This window comes from Anas acuta, chromosome 14, assembly GCF_963932015.1.
Source record: "Anas acuta chromosome 14, bAnaAcu1.1, whole genome shotgun sequence".
NCBI classification, from domain to species: domain Eukaryota; kingdom Metazoa; phylum Chordata; class Aves; order Anseriformes; family Anatidae; genus Anas; species Anas acuta.
The window spans coordinates 5,478,001-5,494,332 of record NC_088992.1 but is presented as its reverse complement, the minus strand read 5'-3'; the positions used below and the strand labels follow the sequence as shown (position 1 = coordinate 5,494,332).

Below are 16,332 nucleotides of genomic sequence, written 5' to 3'. Positions count from 1 at the left end.
ATGGAGCCTGTCTAAGGGGATACTGTATCAAAGCATGCTGGAGCTGTTGGTCAAGTCTAGAGGTGTTTCTATATTTTAAGCCTTTGACCTCAGCACAAGTACCCTCTCTTCCAGGAGCCATGACCCTCTCGGCTTTTAGAAATCAGAACTTCACTTTCAGTTTTTGCAAAAGGCTTTATTGTGCAGCTACCATACTGTGTTCACAGCCACTTTCAGAACAAGTGTTAAGTTGCAGGTTTTGACTAGGAAGTATACTGAAGGCACATTCATTTACACGGAAAAAGCTCTTTCCATAGATAATTCATAAATGGACATTCCTCAGCACAAATACAAAACTGTACAGTAGCCAGTATAACAAACAGGAACACCTACACTGAACACAGAGGAAGTGACATTAATGTGCAGAATAAACTTTTACAGGGATTGGGTGTAACTGTAGAAATGCCATATACAAATTTTAGTACAAATACCTTGTCTATAAAAATTGGAAAGTGAGTGTGCATTTTAATTTCAAATAGAACTATAATGGAAATTACACAATAAGTTTTCTCAGTAATTCCAGTTGGAGAAATATTAACTTGCATAATTAAGCCCTACATTCTTTTACACTGACCTATCCAACAGTGGAAAATACTAGAGAGCAGACAGTGCTGCACAGAAGGTGCCTGGAATTCATAATTAAAAAAATAATGGCTACTTTCCCAATGCTAAAGTGGTCCCTTAGAGGTTACCAGAGCCTTAGGAGGAATTAGATGAGCACCGCTGAAGTAGTAAGGTGTGACACGTATCACAGACACGGACAGGTTTAGGATACGATGGCAGTGCAAGTTCATTGCTGGAGCACGTGTTGCAGAAGATGTCCCCACAGTTCCTGCAGTGATGCTACAAACAAAGAGCTAAAGTAAGACCAACTGCCTAAATAAAAAGCATACTGAGGACATAAAGCTCGGAAAAGCCTTCAGAGTCCACTCAACATCCTCCAGTTCCCAGCCCACCCCTCACAGCAGTTTCCTCCTGCAGAGAGCTCAGCATCGAGCAGCATGGTCTGTACCCAGTGCGGCCTCCCTGCGCCATGCTGGTGCTCGCTGGCTGCTCTGGTGCTGCCAGGTTCTTCCTGCAGGAGGTTCCCTGTCCCTGCAAGGCACCGAGCACGGCCTGTCAGAGTGCTCCTGTCCTCCTCACGTACAGTTCAGAGAACTGAAATGAACCACACTCTAGGGGACACAGCTCACACCAGCTCCCTGCCAAGGAAAGGGCCCAGGCAGAACACACAGCTGTGGAAGCTGTCTTTTCAAAGACTTCCTGTTGGTATGGTAACTAGAATTCCTGAGAACAAGATCCGGAACTGAAGCAGTGTCAGCTTTCCTTAGCAAACTAGGCAACAGCACGCATTGTTTTCTGAGAGAAAAGGAGAAGAAACCCCTGAACAGCACTACCTTTCTTCTGGAGATAGAGAATTCCTTTTCACATTGCTTGCAGTGCGTTGCTTCATCATCCTTCAGCCAGGTATGACCCTATGAAATTGGAACAAAGCCATCAGTACAGATAAAAATAAAATAAAGTTCAGAAGCAGTTCACCAACCAATTGTTGGTATTTTTCAAAAGCCATCTTTTTAACATAAGGTAAAATGAATTAGGAGTTAACTGCGGTGAAATCTGAAGTTCTAAGTGAAATGCATGTTTAGCCAAAATATCCATGTGATACACAGTACCTTTAATGCTTTATTTACTTCTTTAATGTCTTCCATCTTCAGCTTAGATCTGAAGAAAAAAAAGAAATTACTCCCTCTGCATGATTTTCCATTTTGTTGTGTTCAATTTTACCTGCCATGTCCCTGTCCAACCATTGAATCTAAACTCTTTTTCAGTCAGCTCACCGTTACAGCTCTGAACCACTTAGTATCATCAGGAAACAGTCACCTTGGGGTAAACCCCCCTCTTTGGTATATTCAGAAGCAATATGGAAAAAGCAGAGTTCTACGCTAAGAACCGTAGGTTCCCATTTACTGTAGTTTCCCATCTCAGCCAGCTTACTCATGCAAGGATCTTCCCTCACCTTTATCTTATGGCTTCCCTGTGCATAGTAATTTCCTCCTAGAATTCTCACATATAACTGGATGTGCTTTAGAATTATTTGTATTAATTTCATACACTATCCCCCAAGTCACATCACTTCCAGTGGTTTGACTCTTAGAACTTACTGGCTGAGATGAAGTCCCATTTCCTGAAGAGCTTGCTCCTGTTCTTCACAGACTTTCTCTAACTGCTGCTTCTCATCTTGCAGTTTTCTCAGTTCCTGTAAAATTAAGTACAACATCAAGTTTGCATGCCAAGTCTGATCCATAACATCTTCTACCCAAAATACCCAAGCATCTCACAAGCATAAGTTCCTTTACAAAGCTACCTACTTCTAAGGCTTTATTTTAGCATTACATGAACTACCCATGGGTTCTTGTTCAGCCTACAATGAAGTCATTTAATCACCTTTACCAGAGACAGAGGAAGATTTTCAGGCTTTAACCATCCTTGAACACAGCTAGAATGCAGCAGTCCTATGCCAACCACAAGCATATAGACAGATACTGACGTGCAATTGTGCCTTCAAAGTCTAAACTGCTAGATACACAGAAGTATGTTCTTTTTAGGTTCACAAGAATTCTCATGTTAAAAACAAAACATCTCATTTGTTCTGAATGTTTGAAAACACGTTCTTATTCTTACAGAGCCACTGAAAGCTTTGAACCTGCCATTTCCCACATGAGCAGGGCTATCCCACCATAGGGCAGCTGCTGAGGTTTTTGTCCCCTTCTTCATCTGGCTGACTGGTAAGTGGCTCAAGGCACTCATAGCTAAGGCAGCTCAGATGGCAACCTCCTCAGCCATCTCTAGTTAAGCTGTTTTAATTGCCTGAGTCCTGCACTGCTCCAAGTTCCCCTTGGCATTTCACGTGCAGACTTGTGTTACATCAGCCAAGCTTTTTAAACCACTCAGAGGATGAGCATGGTACAGAAACAACAAACCTGCTACAGATGCAAGCATTGCATTCATTTCAAGTCAGCTTTAATTCTGGACACTGGGCACATTTGCACTATGCATACCTTTTTCAGTCCTTCCATTTGTTCCAATTCTGTTTTAAGCAGAGAGGTAGCATCCTTCTCTTGGTGTAGTTCTCTTTGCAAAGTTTGTCTCTGTTCCTTTTCAGATTTTAACTCCTTTTCCAGAGTTGAGCTATTTAAAAATAATTGATTCTGAGAAAGCCTACAGCAGAAAATATCCTATGGCACTTAAGGATAGCACATCTTAAGGAAATGGTAGGAGGGGAAAAACAAACAAACACTGATGAAATACCATTTGCTGTCCAGCTGGGACATCTGTTGCCGACAAGTGTCAAGCCTGCCAGCAAGCTCTTGCTTCATCTTGTTGCATCTTTCTTCTGCAGCTTGCCTTGCTTTTTCTGCGTGCTGCAATCTGCAAAGTAAGGAACACGTACATTTGCTGTTAATTCACATATTCCATATCTATTTGCTGTCATTTTGTTCCTTTATATTTACCATATACGCCTTTACAGAAAGCTAAACCTGATGATACTAGAGAACAACTGAGTTTTTGAAAACAACAGTTTCTGCAAAACACAAAATCAGGAGTCATAGCTGTTCCTTATCTAATGTCAACACGTTTTTAAACAGTCTGCTCTGAAAAGAGCTATGATTTTCAAATGAGTCAACTATGTGCATGTTTGCCTGGGAAAAGGGAATAGATAATGACAGAGTGATAATGGGGAGGAAAAAAAAGAACATCATGCTAGCATGCATGCCCAAATATCTATCGAAGACATAACTGATAGCGTTGTATGGAGAAATACAAGGTCGTTCTATAAAGGTCTCAGTTGAAACCTTTCCACCGACATGAGTGGTGTTAAGCTTGTAATTACCTCTCTTCCATTTGTTTCATAGAAGACATCATCTCATTTGTTTTTTCTTCAAAGGAAGATATTGCTTCTGTTTTCTGTTGTAATGAACTCTCTGCATTCTGTAGGAATAAAGTGAACAGACACTGCAGGTAAGACATTGCAGTTTTTGAAAGCACAGCGTTAGGCCTTAATGAAAGTCAGTCCCTAGATAAAGGCTGTTTATCTTGTTACAAACCGTGCCTACGTCTAAATGGAATGCACAAACAAAATGCTGATAATGACAGAGCAAACACTCCTCGATTTGCTTTGTTCAGAAAAACATTTTAGTGTACTAAACTCTGACTCATAAGATCAGCTACAAGCCAGAAATCTTTTAAGGAGTCTGAAGAAGAAAACCGTCACATTATATTGTAAGGGTAAGTATACTGATTATGTTACTGTTACACTGAATGAAACAGCTGCACTTAAGGGGTGTGGAACTAGAAAGCCAAGAAAAGTGTTTTTTACATCAAGTAAATTCTGCTTTTCAAAGCAAAGGCATACCTCAGCACTGGGGCTTCACTGGCCATTGCTCTGCAGATTTATATGCATCTGTGAAGGAGGCAAAAGCCTGGACAAAGCCTGAATAAACATCAGGAAACAGACCATAAAAATGGAGAGAAGTCACCTTTGGACTTCTGGCACCAGAGATGGGAGGGGAAGTCTAGTTAAATCCCTTTCATTAATGGGCACAAACTCTGCATATTTTGTGCATATACTACCACTCCATTATTTCCTTGTAGAAAAGTCTACAAGTGTATGACCAGTCCTGACCACAGAGCTCCCCCCGTCTCAGATCCAGCATTGCCTTTTCACTAGCTACAGCACTCAGTTGACCATTTGGATACAGACTCCAGAAATTACACGAAAATAACTTAATTTCTATTGGTTTAGAGAAGCTTGTCGTTGGTTTCTATGATAAACTGTTAAGTGAAAAGCAAGACAACACAGATGGGAAGGAGAAGCAAAACAGTTCTTGGCTGTATTAAGTAACTACATTTTTTAAAGACTAGTCATTCAGTGGCTAAAACAACAACCCTTAAAACCACTTTCTTCCCTGTGAGAGCTCTCCATCTTTTCCTCTCTCAGCATTTCCTGGATATCCTATGGCACACTACACAGCATTCTCGAGGAAAGTCCCTTTCTTTCCAAACACCCCCAATCTCATAACAATGAGACATTAAAAAAAAAAAAATAAACAATTGCTTTCACAGTTCTAAAATAGATATTCCTAAGAAAATTGCTGCATCTATTACTTCAGATGCATGTAAGTGCATTTGCACACCTTGTGCATGATCAGCATGAAAAAGCCACCACTCCAGCTGCTCTTTCTGTTCACCACTACGTACGTACCTGAGATTTGTGAAACATCTGCAAGTTAATAGCTTTCACTTCTTCTAACTGCTGCCGAAGCGCAACCAGGGTGTCTTGTTTTTCATGAGTATCTTTTTCCAGAAGTTTCATGGCAATTTCCATTTCTGTTTTCATTCCGATCTGTAGCTCCAACTCTTTTTCTAGTTCCTTACAAACAGATTTTCTAGTTACTATGACGTAGCCACGTGCCACAGGTAAGTATTTCCAAAACCCACATAAACCTACACAGCAAGCCTTATCAGCCTCTTTACCAGTCACCAACTGGCAGTTCACTGTGGAAGTGACCCTTGTCCACGTACCATATTTTCCTCCATAAACACAGTTACATTTCTTTTTCTTTTTATCTTAGCCTCTTCTGTAATAATCTCGGTACATTTTTAAATAGGGGAAGACCTTTCACTTTGAGCATTTCAAAAGCCCAGATTTCCAGTTTTTTACAGACACTGTAAGTGATCTATGTCCAGCATCTTGCTTGTAAACCCATTATGAATTTTGAATAGTTTCAAGAAGTGCACAGCACACATCTTATATTTGTAATGCTACTTTAATACATACAGTCCTGGATCTTTCATTTTCCTTTCTATAATTAAGTTTCCTTACCAGCCTTATCTTTTTTTCTTCTTTCAACTGCTTCCAGACATCACTGTACATTTCATCAAGACCCTGCCGAGACTGCCTGTAAGTATCCAATTCTACTTTTGTATCCTCTTTTGTTACCTGTAAGAAACATTAGCAAAAGCCACATAAGACTACAAAGCTATACAATTTAAGTGTACCTCAGAAACAGTTTCACACAAGAAAGAACATGCTACTTCAAGCAAAATCCTACCACTTTACGATTAAAATCTAGCCAACATTAATAAACTGAAATTTCAAAGAGTAAAAATAACAAGAAACCATTCTAACACTTTTATTGCTGTCTCCCTTCTGCAAACACATATTTAAGTCTCTGGCAGAGAACAGCAAAATCCAATATATGTGCATATTATAATAATCAGTGATTTACAGTAGTGTGCTAAACAGTGGTACTTAGCATTCCAGTTCAAAGCTCTTTCAAGAGCACTAACTCCAGTTGAACAAGAGAGCTTGATTATTTTAAGGATCCCCATCTTTAAATCGTTGTCCTACCTCTACACTTTTTTCACTCCGTTCACGAATTAATTCGTTTTGTTGTTTTAACTGCTGCTGCTCTTCCTGAAGAGATCCAATTCGGTCAGTTGCTGCTGCCAGCTATGAAAAGAACATATGTATATTTTTATCAATGTATAATCATGCAGCATCAGGATGAATTCTAAAGATAGTTAGTTCTCACTCTCCCTCTTGAGCTTTTCATTCTTCCCAGAAACTGCCTGCCCATTTTGCAGCCACACTCACTATGCAGCCTCAATTAATAAGTCCACCAACATTTATTACTTGACCTCTGCTTCATGCCCTCAATTACTTTTGAATATTATCTGTACAAAGAAATTTATCATAGTGTAAAAGGCTTAAAAACCACCACAGGTTTGAGGTCTGTAGTATTCCTTCTGGTATGAATTACAAGGCACATGCCAAGTCAGGGCTGACATTCACCTTTGGAGCCTTATGGCAGTTTCAAGTGGAGATGCCCCAGAAGGAGTGTTAGAAATTGGACTACACTAATGCAGTCAGAACTAATGCACGTAATAATGAAAAACATAAAACAACCATCACCTAAAAACAAACAAACAGAAACCCTCTCTGCCTTTATCATGTGTGCTGCTGTTGGCTTTTATTTCAGTTCCCAACTAGGAATGGCTTCCAAGTTGAACTGGGATTTTTTTTTTTTTTTTGACTTCTATTCCTCACACAACAAATATATAAATGTGTGTGCAGAAAGAAGAGGGACAAATCATTTTCCTTACTGATATGATTATTTTGGGGTGGAGAAATCCCTGCAAGAAAAACACCTCAATTAAGGAAACCAGTCCAACAAGTGGGTATCCAAAAGCATTTTAATTACTAAAATAACAAAACCTTTCCACAGAGCTGGCCATGTGTCCCAGCTCTCGCTAGTCCTCTGTACTACACTAATATCAGTTGAAACAGTTTAAGCCTATGATGAATTCTTTGGGTGTTTTACCTCTAACAGGAGAGAGCTAAGAAATATTTAACAGCCAGACACAAACCTCTTCCTGCAGCTTTGAATTAGTCTTCTCTAAACAGTCTATTTTGTTCTGGAGATCAGCAACTGTGCAACTGCAGTAAGGAAAAATGCATAAAAACAATACATTAAGTGTCAACATTCAACACTCATTCTTATTCACAACCATACTTGTATTTGCTAACAGTGAAATACTTCGGTGAGCTGGGAAAAAAAAAACAAAACACAAAAAACAGAACAGAGGAAAGACTGTTGTCTCTTGTAAGCAGAATGCATCTCCATGTAAAGAACAAATCTTGAGATGCTTCTATCACAAATTCATCTACAAAATCTCCTGTTTACCATTAGAAAGCCTCAGCACGGTTAACTTGTTACACGGTTAACTAACACGATTACACAGACTTGTTTTTGTGTTATGTTTGCCCTCAGAAGAGTAAGATTACAAAATGAAAGCAAGTCTTTGGCAAAGAATCAGAAAAGGCGTTTCATTATCAGACAAGAATCTACAAGACTGACGGCAAAGACATTTAATGTCGTAATGGAAAATTGAGTGTTTATGCATTAGAATAGATGAAACTCCTACCTTAGATGCCGGTTAAGTTCTTCTACATAATGCTTCTGGTCAAGAACAGCAGTGATCCCTCCATCTCTAATTGTAAAGTGAAAATTTATTATTTGAGAATATAATTCTTTTTATTTGAAAGTGTTAATTTGTACTAGGATTTTCAGCAGTTTTGCAAACCTTTTCTTTTTCTTCTAAAAATACTTGTGTTTGAGCTGGACTGAGAAGCAGTAAGATGACTTTTTTGTCCCAAAGATCAGCAAAGTACAGGAATAGCATTATGATTTTAGAGGCAAAAGGAAGAAACAAAAGGTGCCTAGGCAGATCACATCTCCTAAAAATCAAGAAATACACTACCTAAAATTGTGGGCTCTTAATTTGGTCCTGGCTTGGGACTCCCCACATGTATTGTTAAAACTGCCATGGCCTCAACCTTTACTGTGTTTTTATTTAGTAAACAAATCTATTTAGGATTCTGTTTTTTGAATGACTAGAAGACTTTGAGACCTCTAGCACTGATATGTTCCCACAGATCTGACAGCTTTGTTCTTCGAAAAACTTAATACGTACTGTTTGCTATCACTGTCCTGCGTTTCCTTCAGGTACAAGGAAAAATCAATCACTCCAACCTGAAAAACATATTAAATAAGTTAACACACTTTCACAGTGCAATTCTTGAGTAGCAGCCAACATTATATTTGGAAAAAAGTAAAAATCTAAAGTTTAGATTTAGGAAGACAGGTAAAACCTATACTCTTCACAACTGAAACAAACTTGCAAGCCAGTGTTTGTCATAAAAACATCAAAATGACTATATTCAGTGTGCTCAGTTTCCCAGGAGTTATTAGTTTTGACAGCATTTCTATAAACTGCTACTGGAAGTGTTGGATTGTTATGTACTTGTCAGCGTGAGAAATGTGATGAGCCTCTAAACAGGACATTCCTGTCTTCACCTACCAAATGAAAATAAAACACCTTAAATCAGACTTTCTACAAACAAACACACTATCTTCTTGCAGGGACCTGACACTGAAGTAATTCTCTGATTTTGTTAAAGAGATTAACAGCTAGCCATGTTCAAGGTTTGTAGAACAGGCAACATAATTTCAACATCTTCTGCAACAGTCTCTCTTAAAGAAGAAAAAGGTTACTAAGAATTAAATTACAGCCACATACACTTTTAATTTCTAGCACAGAAAGAGGGTTAGACTCCTGAAATGCTACTGACCCATTTTGTCAAAGTTTATCTAATTTAAAAATAAAACAGATTGGCTGAAACAGGACATAGTATTGAATTACAAGACACAGTAACTTATGCAGAGGTCAATGTAACATTACATTAAACAAAAATGCCATTCATTTACTTGGGCCATGAATATCTCAAAGCATTCCTTAAACTCCTGGCCTGTTTCACTGAAGCAGCAGACATCTGGGATGTTATTCCCCACCCCTAAACCAAAAGTAAACTATTACCACCCCCAAAATGAAACCTGACACGAACTTTTAGCAGACTGATCTCGAAAATGTATCTCATGTCATTAACTCAGCTCATTTAAGATTTGATTTCTCATACAGCATTCATATGCCCACTTAAAATGACAAACACTATCTGCATAACAGATTTAGAAATTCTGGACCCATCTCAGCAAAACATTTATGGATGTGCTTAATTCTACAGGAGTCTTTTAAGAACTGATCTTATTTAAACATAATATTCACCTGGGAATCCAAGTCTTCCCCTTTCAAGCAAAGGTTTGCATCAATAACGTTCAGTCCAACTAACAGACCCACAATGACTGCTCCTTCCTCCTCCATCATCAACGCATCAGGCTCGTAAAATTCACTAAAAGAAATATTATAATTGCATCACCGCACATTGTAATTTTAATGGTACTTCTATCACTGAAATAAATTTAAATAGTAATGTAGTCCTTATAAAGCTCAGCTAACCAGTCCCTTACTAATTTACTGTGCAAGGCAGAAGATGCCGAACGTTCACAGAAAATAGTTGTGACTGTAGGTTCACTGCAAAAGCAACGAACAACTTCCTCCTCTGCAGGTTGCAAGAAGAAGTTTAAAATTCAACTGGTCAATTAATGACCTCCTACTACAGCAGTCCAAGTACATTCAGTGAATACAACGTACTTGTGTCTGTACTGTTACCTTAATAGATGCTTGTGGTCCAAGAGCACTTTGAGATAATCTGCCAACTTCTTTTGCATGAGTGCCAGGTAAAGCCAAGCCCTTCCTCTTCCCACAGCAGTCCTAAAATAAAACACTGCATGTTTTGGTAAAAACAAAAAGTTTAAGCACACCTGTGCAATTCAAAATCCTCTCCTTACGAAGGGAGACAAAGGTAGTTATTTACTAATAAATAAATAAATAAATAAATAAATCCCAGGGGAAATAAAACTTCTCCAGAACAGAGAAGCATTTGAGTACATCCCATTACTTCCATGAAGGGAAAGTACGTTGTAAAACCTGCATAAACTGGAAAGATCTACATATTTTCAACTAGCACAACAACCCAGCTGTTCATGCATTCTTAACATAACACTAGTCCCTTCATTATACCAAATTATCTAAACGAAATACAAACATGCAGAATGTTAGACAAAACCATAAAAGTGATGGAAACAAGAGGAAAAAAATAGGTGAAGACTACAGCTATTTTTAGCGAGCTCACAGAAGTTTCCACATACTGTTTTTAATTGGACAATATTGTTTGAATCAGAAGCACTGAATATTTTGAGATGGCCTCCTTATTTCTTGGAGAAATCAAAGCCAAATACCCTATTTTTCTCTTTGGGAAAGAGATCTCATTACTGAATGCAAGAGACTACCCAATGCAAGAAACTACCAAAAGGATTATTTTACCCAGCAGTATAAGTGAAACACATATTCCCCAACAACCAACTTACTTCAACTCTGGCAGATTTTTAACACTAGTCGCTATATCTGATGCTTCAGGACACAGTTTTTCCACAAGCTCCAAAGGACCAAAGAAAGATTTGTTCTGCCCAATAAAGGTCTTCTTCACTACGGGAGTATACAGAGAAGTTTGTGATGAGAACTGACAGGCTTCCACCTCCAACCTTCCACATTTTACTTCACCTTACCAGCTCCTAATACACCAACAGAAATGGAGCATTAAAAAAAAAAAAATTGACAGTTTAGGAGGCATGGCTTATATCTGAGGATAAAAACACACTTATAATGGGGAAGGCTGCCTAGAACCATTCACCGTATGCAACTGACATTAACAACACAAGAAGTCACACCAGAGACACGACATCGACCCCGTTATCTGCCTCTCCTCAGCGCGGCGGCCCAGCCGCAGGGAGCGGGCGCCCACCTTTCAGGCCATGTTTGAGGCAGTGCTCCAGCACCACGAAGAACTGCTGCAAGGGAGGGAAGTCCGAGTCCAGCGTGCGGCCCAGGCTCAGGGCCGACTGGATGAGGGTTTTGATACTGAGCTTCATCATGTTCATCAGGTTGGCGCGCTCCTCCATGGCGTGGTATCGCACACCTGGGCGGCGGGGACAAGGGTGAAGAAAGAAAAGCGTTTCTTATTTTTATTTATTTATTATTATTATTATTATTTTCAGCAACACGCTCCTCCTGCTCCCTCTCGGCGCTGTGGAGAGCGCCGTCTCCTCATCGCAGCCTCCATCTTGCTGAGGTGAGCAGAGGCGCTGGGGAGCCCCCCCCCTCACCGCACTGACCGCGGAGCTCCAGAACCGAGGACGGCAGAAGAACCACAGCGGCTTGGGGAGCCCCAGCACCGGGAGAGCATCCACCATCCCTAACCCTGCCGCCCCCGGCCCTACCTGCGGGGCAGGGGCTGCCCCCGAGGCCGGGCCCCATGGCTCCTGCGTTACCACGGCAACCCCGCCTCCCTCCCCGCGCCTCTCGCGGTGCTCGCGCGGCCGCCGCCATTTTGTGGAGCCGGGGCCGCTCCGCGCCGCCTCCAGCTCCCCCGCCTGGCGGCCTCGGCGCCTCAGGGAGCTGCGGCTCCAGGTCCCGCAGCCTTCAGGGGCCTCGGTGCCCTGCTCCGAGGCTCCCCTCGTGCTGGGGAAGAGGTGTGCTCCTCCCGAACGAGGGGTAAGAAACAAAACAAGCCACGAAAAAAAAGAAAAATGAAAAAAAAAAGGCAGGCTGCCAGCTAGCACTTTATCTTCACGCAGGTGCTGACAGATGCTGCCACCACTACACCTAAGTGACTTTCTGAGGCAGGGACGTTGCGTTAGGAGATTCCTGGTGTCTGTGCATCAAATGGGGCCACGCTGCCCACAGAAACAGCAGGTACAGAAGACCAAGTGCAACAGGTAGACCCCTTGTGTTAATCCCGTACAAGGTTGTTAAAACTATTACTAACACCATGCAAAAGTCTATCCAGGTACTAATTTTCATCATTACCTTCTTCCGCACAGGATGGTTATCTAGAATTAAGATTGAGCAAAAAATTTCCCTATGAAAAGAGTGAAAACAGCTATCCTAATCAAATGGATTTCAATAACGGAGCACATGAGCTCTTGTCTTCCCAGTAGCCTACCTGTCTCATGTTAATATCTTAAGTCAATTTAGTGGATGCCTCAAAATTGCTTATAATGTCTGGGATGAGACTGAGGATTTTAAGGGCTGTAGTACTTTGAATTTTGATTTCAGCATTGTCAAGTTATACATTAAAAACAGAAAGAAAACCTGACTAGAAATATTTGTTGAAGTATTCAGTAGCAACTCATCAAGTTATTTTGGGCGTTTCCTGTACTTGAACTTATCAGGACTGTTTGGCTTGTAAGACTTGCTCAAGAGGTACACATATTATATTGTCCACAAGACTTAAAAAAAAATAAAAAAATAATGTGTATGGAATATTCTTTATGAACACAAACTTCAGTTAAGTAGTGTCCTCTTAAAAATTTGTAAGAAGTTTAAATAATAATTCGAACAATTATTTTGACTGTTGCAAATTTACACAGTTAAATACACCTTTTGCAAAACTATGTACTAGTAGATACATGCAAAGTACCCAGGTATTAGGCAGATTATGAAAGTCAAACCTCAAAGATCAGAAATTGAGTTACGCAAGTGCAAAAGATCCCAGACATATGCTGCAATCTTTTTCAAAACATTATCAGACGGCCTCTTAATCAACTGATTTTTTATCATCATTTTGAAGCCCCATGCCTTGTTTACTGTCCGCTATTTAGCACACCTTGAATATAACTGAAGCCTGAAGAAAAGCTGACAGTTCTGCATCTTTTGGTCTTTAAGACACCCAGTCTTTCTTGACTCATATTCTTTAGATTTGTAGCTCCTGCCTTCCCAGCCAGGCAGGATAGTTTCATCAAATACAGAAAATGGGTTTATGATGTATCTTCCCCTATCTGTCCAGCTGAGTACATAGTGTGCAGCAGTATTTACATGGGATCAACAGATCTGAAATAGGAGGTAGAGGTTATAAATAAAGCTTGATCCCTGCTGCCTTCTTTATCTAGTGTTCCACAAGTAGACCACATATGTGGCAGACCACATATTATTTAAAAATACAAGCTTTAAATTGAATATGTATAGTCCTTGGTCAAAGTTGATAGGAAAGCTCTTTATACAGGAGGGCTGAATAGATGCAATGTGAACAGACACTAAATCACCTAAGTTATGAACAAGTTTTTCTTCTGGAATTTTCCATAAGTCATCAACATGTTATCAAAATGCTTTGAACAATTTGGGAAGGTAGCACTGTATTCCCTTACTTCAGAGATAGGAGGGTGAAAGGTTGTGGTAAAAGTCTCATTAGGTTTGGGAGCTTCACTTCAGGAAGGAGAATATTGTTTTCTCAACTCCTCACCAAATACCATTGTGTTGAATTACGTCTATTCAGAGCATTATTTCAAACGCAGCTGAAGGTAATGAGATATTCTGCCTCAGATTAAATCCCAGCTGCTCAAGATGGGCATCCAGGTTTGCTGTGAGACTGTAGTGCAGGAAAAGATAAGAAGCTATTTTTTTCAGGACATGATTAATCTTGAACTCTAACTACATCCACTGAAGTATTTACATAAAAAAATAAGATGTCCATCAACAATGATTTATTCCACCATGTAGTTATGATTCATCCCCAGAGAAATGCAGCTTGAACACTTAATACTGAAAACAAGAAGGCCTGAACCAGTTAGCATAACTGAGTTCCACTGGTCCCAAACCATCAAGAACTAGCCTGGAATACAAGACTAACACATCCCATTCCTACATCTGAATGGTTTTGTTTCCACGCTCTAAGTATTACTGAGCTCTAATTTCTGTAAGGATCCCACTAAAGCCTTCTTAATTCCATTTTAAGAAATCTGTTCCATAAATCCGTATGGTTACGGTGCTGATGAATACAGATGTTCAGTAAAGCAAGCTGTAACTAAGTAAAGCTATTTTTAGCATAGTTAATTTATAACAAATCTGTTTCCTAGTCCAATTGTCCACTCTCTGACATGAAAGCTATGCAAGAAGTATCAGCCTGATTCCCTCCCTGAGCCAGCCCCCAGAGCAAGTGATCCAGCCAATCCTTCCTAGCACAGGCAGGCTGCTGCTGAGCTGAACATAGAGGGAGAGGGAGAAATAGAATTAATAAAAGCCCACCGCACAAAAAATAAAGTCAACTTTCCCGAACATATTAACAGTTTAGGATTCTTTTGGTTGTAATATACTTCGTTAGTCCCACACCTACGTTGTTTGTATAATTTCCCTTAAATAAAAAACTGCAGCATCAGATTTTTAACAACAAACTCCAAGTAACAACAACAACGCATCACTCCCTAAGAAACGCCACTTACGGGAGCTAACTTATTTGCGCAGCATAAAAGCAAGGGTACTAAATAAACATAACCATACTTGTTTTTGCTGTGTTGTCATTGCTGACTGGTTTGGATATGAATCCTACCAAAGCTGCAGACTTCAGAGCGTTGCCATAGCTCAGCGCTAAGTTCTCCGAGGCTTTCTTAGCCAGCGACAAGATCGGAGCAGACCACCTCGCTTCTTCTGCCGCTTTCTCTTTTTCCTCGTTCTTCAGCTCGGTTGCACTAGGAATCTGGTTTTTGTCAATGATCTCAAAGTCTTCTTGCCTTCCCGCAGCAGCAGCAGTGCATTTCTCCCCGTCAGCCATCTTCGCCGTGTCATATGACCCTGATCAGGCGCACTCCAGGCAGCAGCCCCACGCCCTGCCCGCTGGCTGCAGGGCAGGCACCAGGTACCCACAGCCCCCTCAAATCTTTTACAGCAGGTGCATGCACCAGCAGGACCGAGCCGAGCCTTTCCAGAGTTCTGTATTTTGCTCCATATTCTGGGTTAAAGATTTAGGAGGGGGGAGCAGGGAGGGGCATGGCAAACCGAGCAAGAGTTTACTTTTTAAACAAGTTATCAAACTAACAAAAGTGCGCTCTGCAGATTTTTTTCTTCATTGCATTCTCTTCCCAAATATTACTTTCAATTAGAAAATTTGTACCAGCTTTTGAAATCCTGGATTTGTGCAGTGTTATGAAAACTTAAAAGATCTTTATTACTTTGTCTGTAACTCAAGTCATCCTAGCTTGATGAAACTGGTGGACAGGAATGGCAGGTTCACTGTTGTGAAAAGCGCTTGCTTGTATCGCTGTCACTACAAAATAGCTACAGACAGTAAGATGACTTCTTTAACGTATTTGGGCTGTGGTTGGTAGAAGGAGTGTCATAAAGGGGAACTGAAATGGCCCTTGTATGAAAAAACAGCCTTAGTGTGTGTCACAGCTATTGATGGTTTATCGTATATTTTTTCCATCCAGGAACTGTATGTACCTGAGACACAGCACTCACATTTTCACGATGTAGGAGATGCTGCACATTAGCTTTTTTGCCATACAGATTTTTTTTTTTTTCTCCTCCTAAGAAATGAGTGAAGGGGGGAGAGAATAGTAGAGTTGGGAAGTCAATTGCAGTAAAAGAAATATTCATGTTTATTAGTATTTTATTAGTATTCATGTCTTATTTATTCCCCCCCCCCCCCCCCCCCCCCTTAAGCTAGTTTAAGATTGATTCTGTCCTCTTGGCGTCTCAGATACTGAAAGTTTAACAACTCCTGCTCCACAAGGTACAAGGAAACTCTTGCATTTTTGTTGGGAATTCAGAGATCAGCAGCCTCTTATTCACACATGATTCATATGAGCTAAGTATAGGCTGTGAGCTACTTTTGCTAAAAGGGTGCAGAGAGAAGTTTTACTCCATCTAGTGGACTCAAGAAGCACTTGACAGTGGGTTTATATGGCCATAGTATCTAATAGCTTTGCAAGTCCTTTTCTT

The 16,332-nt window shown here is 40.3% G+C and overlaps 1 protein-coding gene and 1 long non-coding RNA gene across 4 annotated transcripts; both read right to left on the bottom strand.

Moving 5' to 3' along the window:
* Nucleotides 1–154: 154 nt before the first annotated feature.
* On the bottom strand, nucleotides 155–15,314 carry RUFY1 (RUN and FYVE domain containing 1). Of its 3 annotated transcripts, none has more exons than XM_068698711.1 (18): nucleotides 14,893–15,314; nucleotides 11,363–11,536; nucleotides 10,929–11,046; nucleotides 10,171–10,272; nucleotides 9,727–9,850; nucleotides 8,578–8,636; nucleotides 8,029–8,094; nucleotides 7,471–7,540; nucleotides 6,452–6,553; nucleotides 5,924–6,040; nucleotides 5,303–5,470; nucleotides 3,932–4,029; nucleotides 3,349–3,468; nucleotides 3,099–3,228; nucleotides 2,202–2,296; nucleotides 1,713–1,761; nucleotides 1,437–1,514; nucleotides 155–882 (listed from the first exon to the last, which is right to left on the bottom strand). In XM_068698711.1, the coding sequence occupies exons 1-18, from the start codon at nucleotides 15,161–15,163 to the stop codon at nucleotides 739–741; spliced, it is 2,085 nt and encodes a 694-aa protein (XP_068554812.1). In that variant the 5' UTR covers nucleotides 15,164–15,314; the 3' UTR covers nucleotides 155–738. The 3 variants fall into 3 exon arrangements, with proteins under 3 accessions (XP_068554812.1, XP_068554815.1, XP_068554813.1); XM_068698714.1 differs by having other exon boundaries at nucleotides 14,942–15,081; XM_068698712.1 differs by lacking the exon at nucleotides 14,893–15,314 and adding an exon at nucleotides 11,838–12,402.
* On the bottom strand, nucleotides 979–1,426 carry LOC137864548 (uncharacterized). Its single transcript, XR_011101535.1, has 2 exons — nucleotides 1,183–1,426; nucleotides 979–1,134 (listed from the first exon to the last, which is right to left on the bottom strand). It is a non-coding gene; the product is annotated as an uncharacterized lncRNA (long non-coding RNA).
* Nucleotides 15,315–16,332: the final 1,018 nt, after the last annotated feature.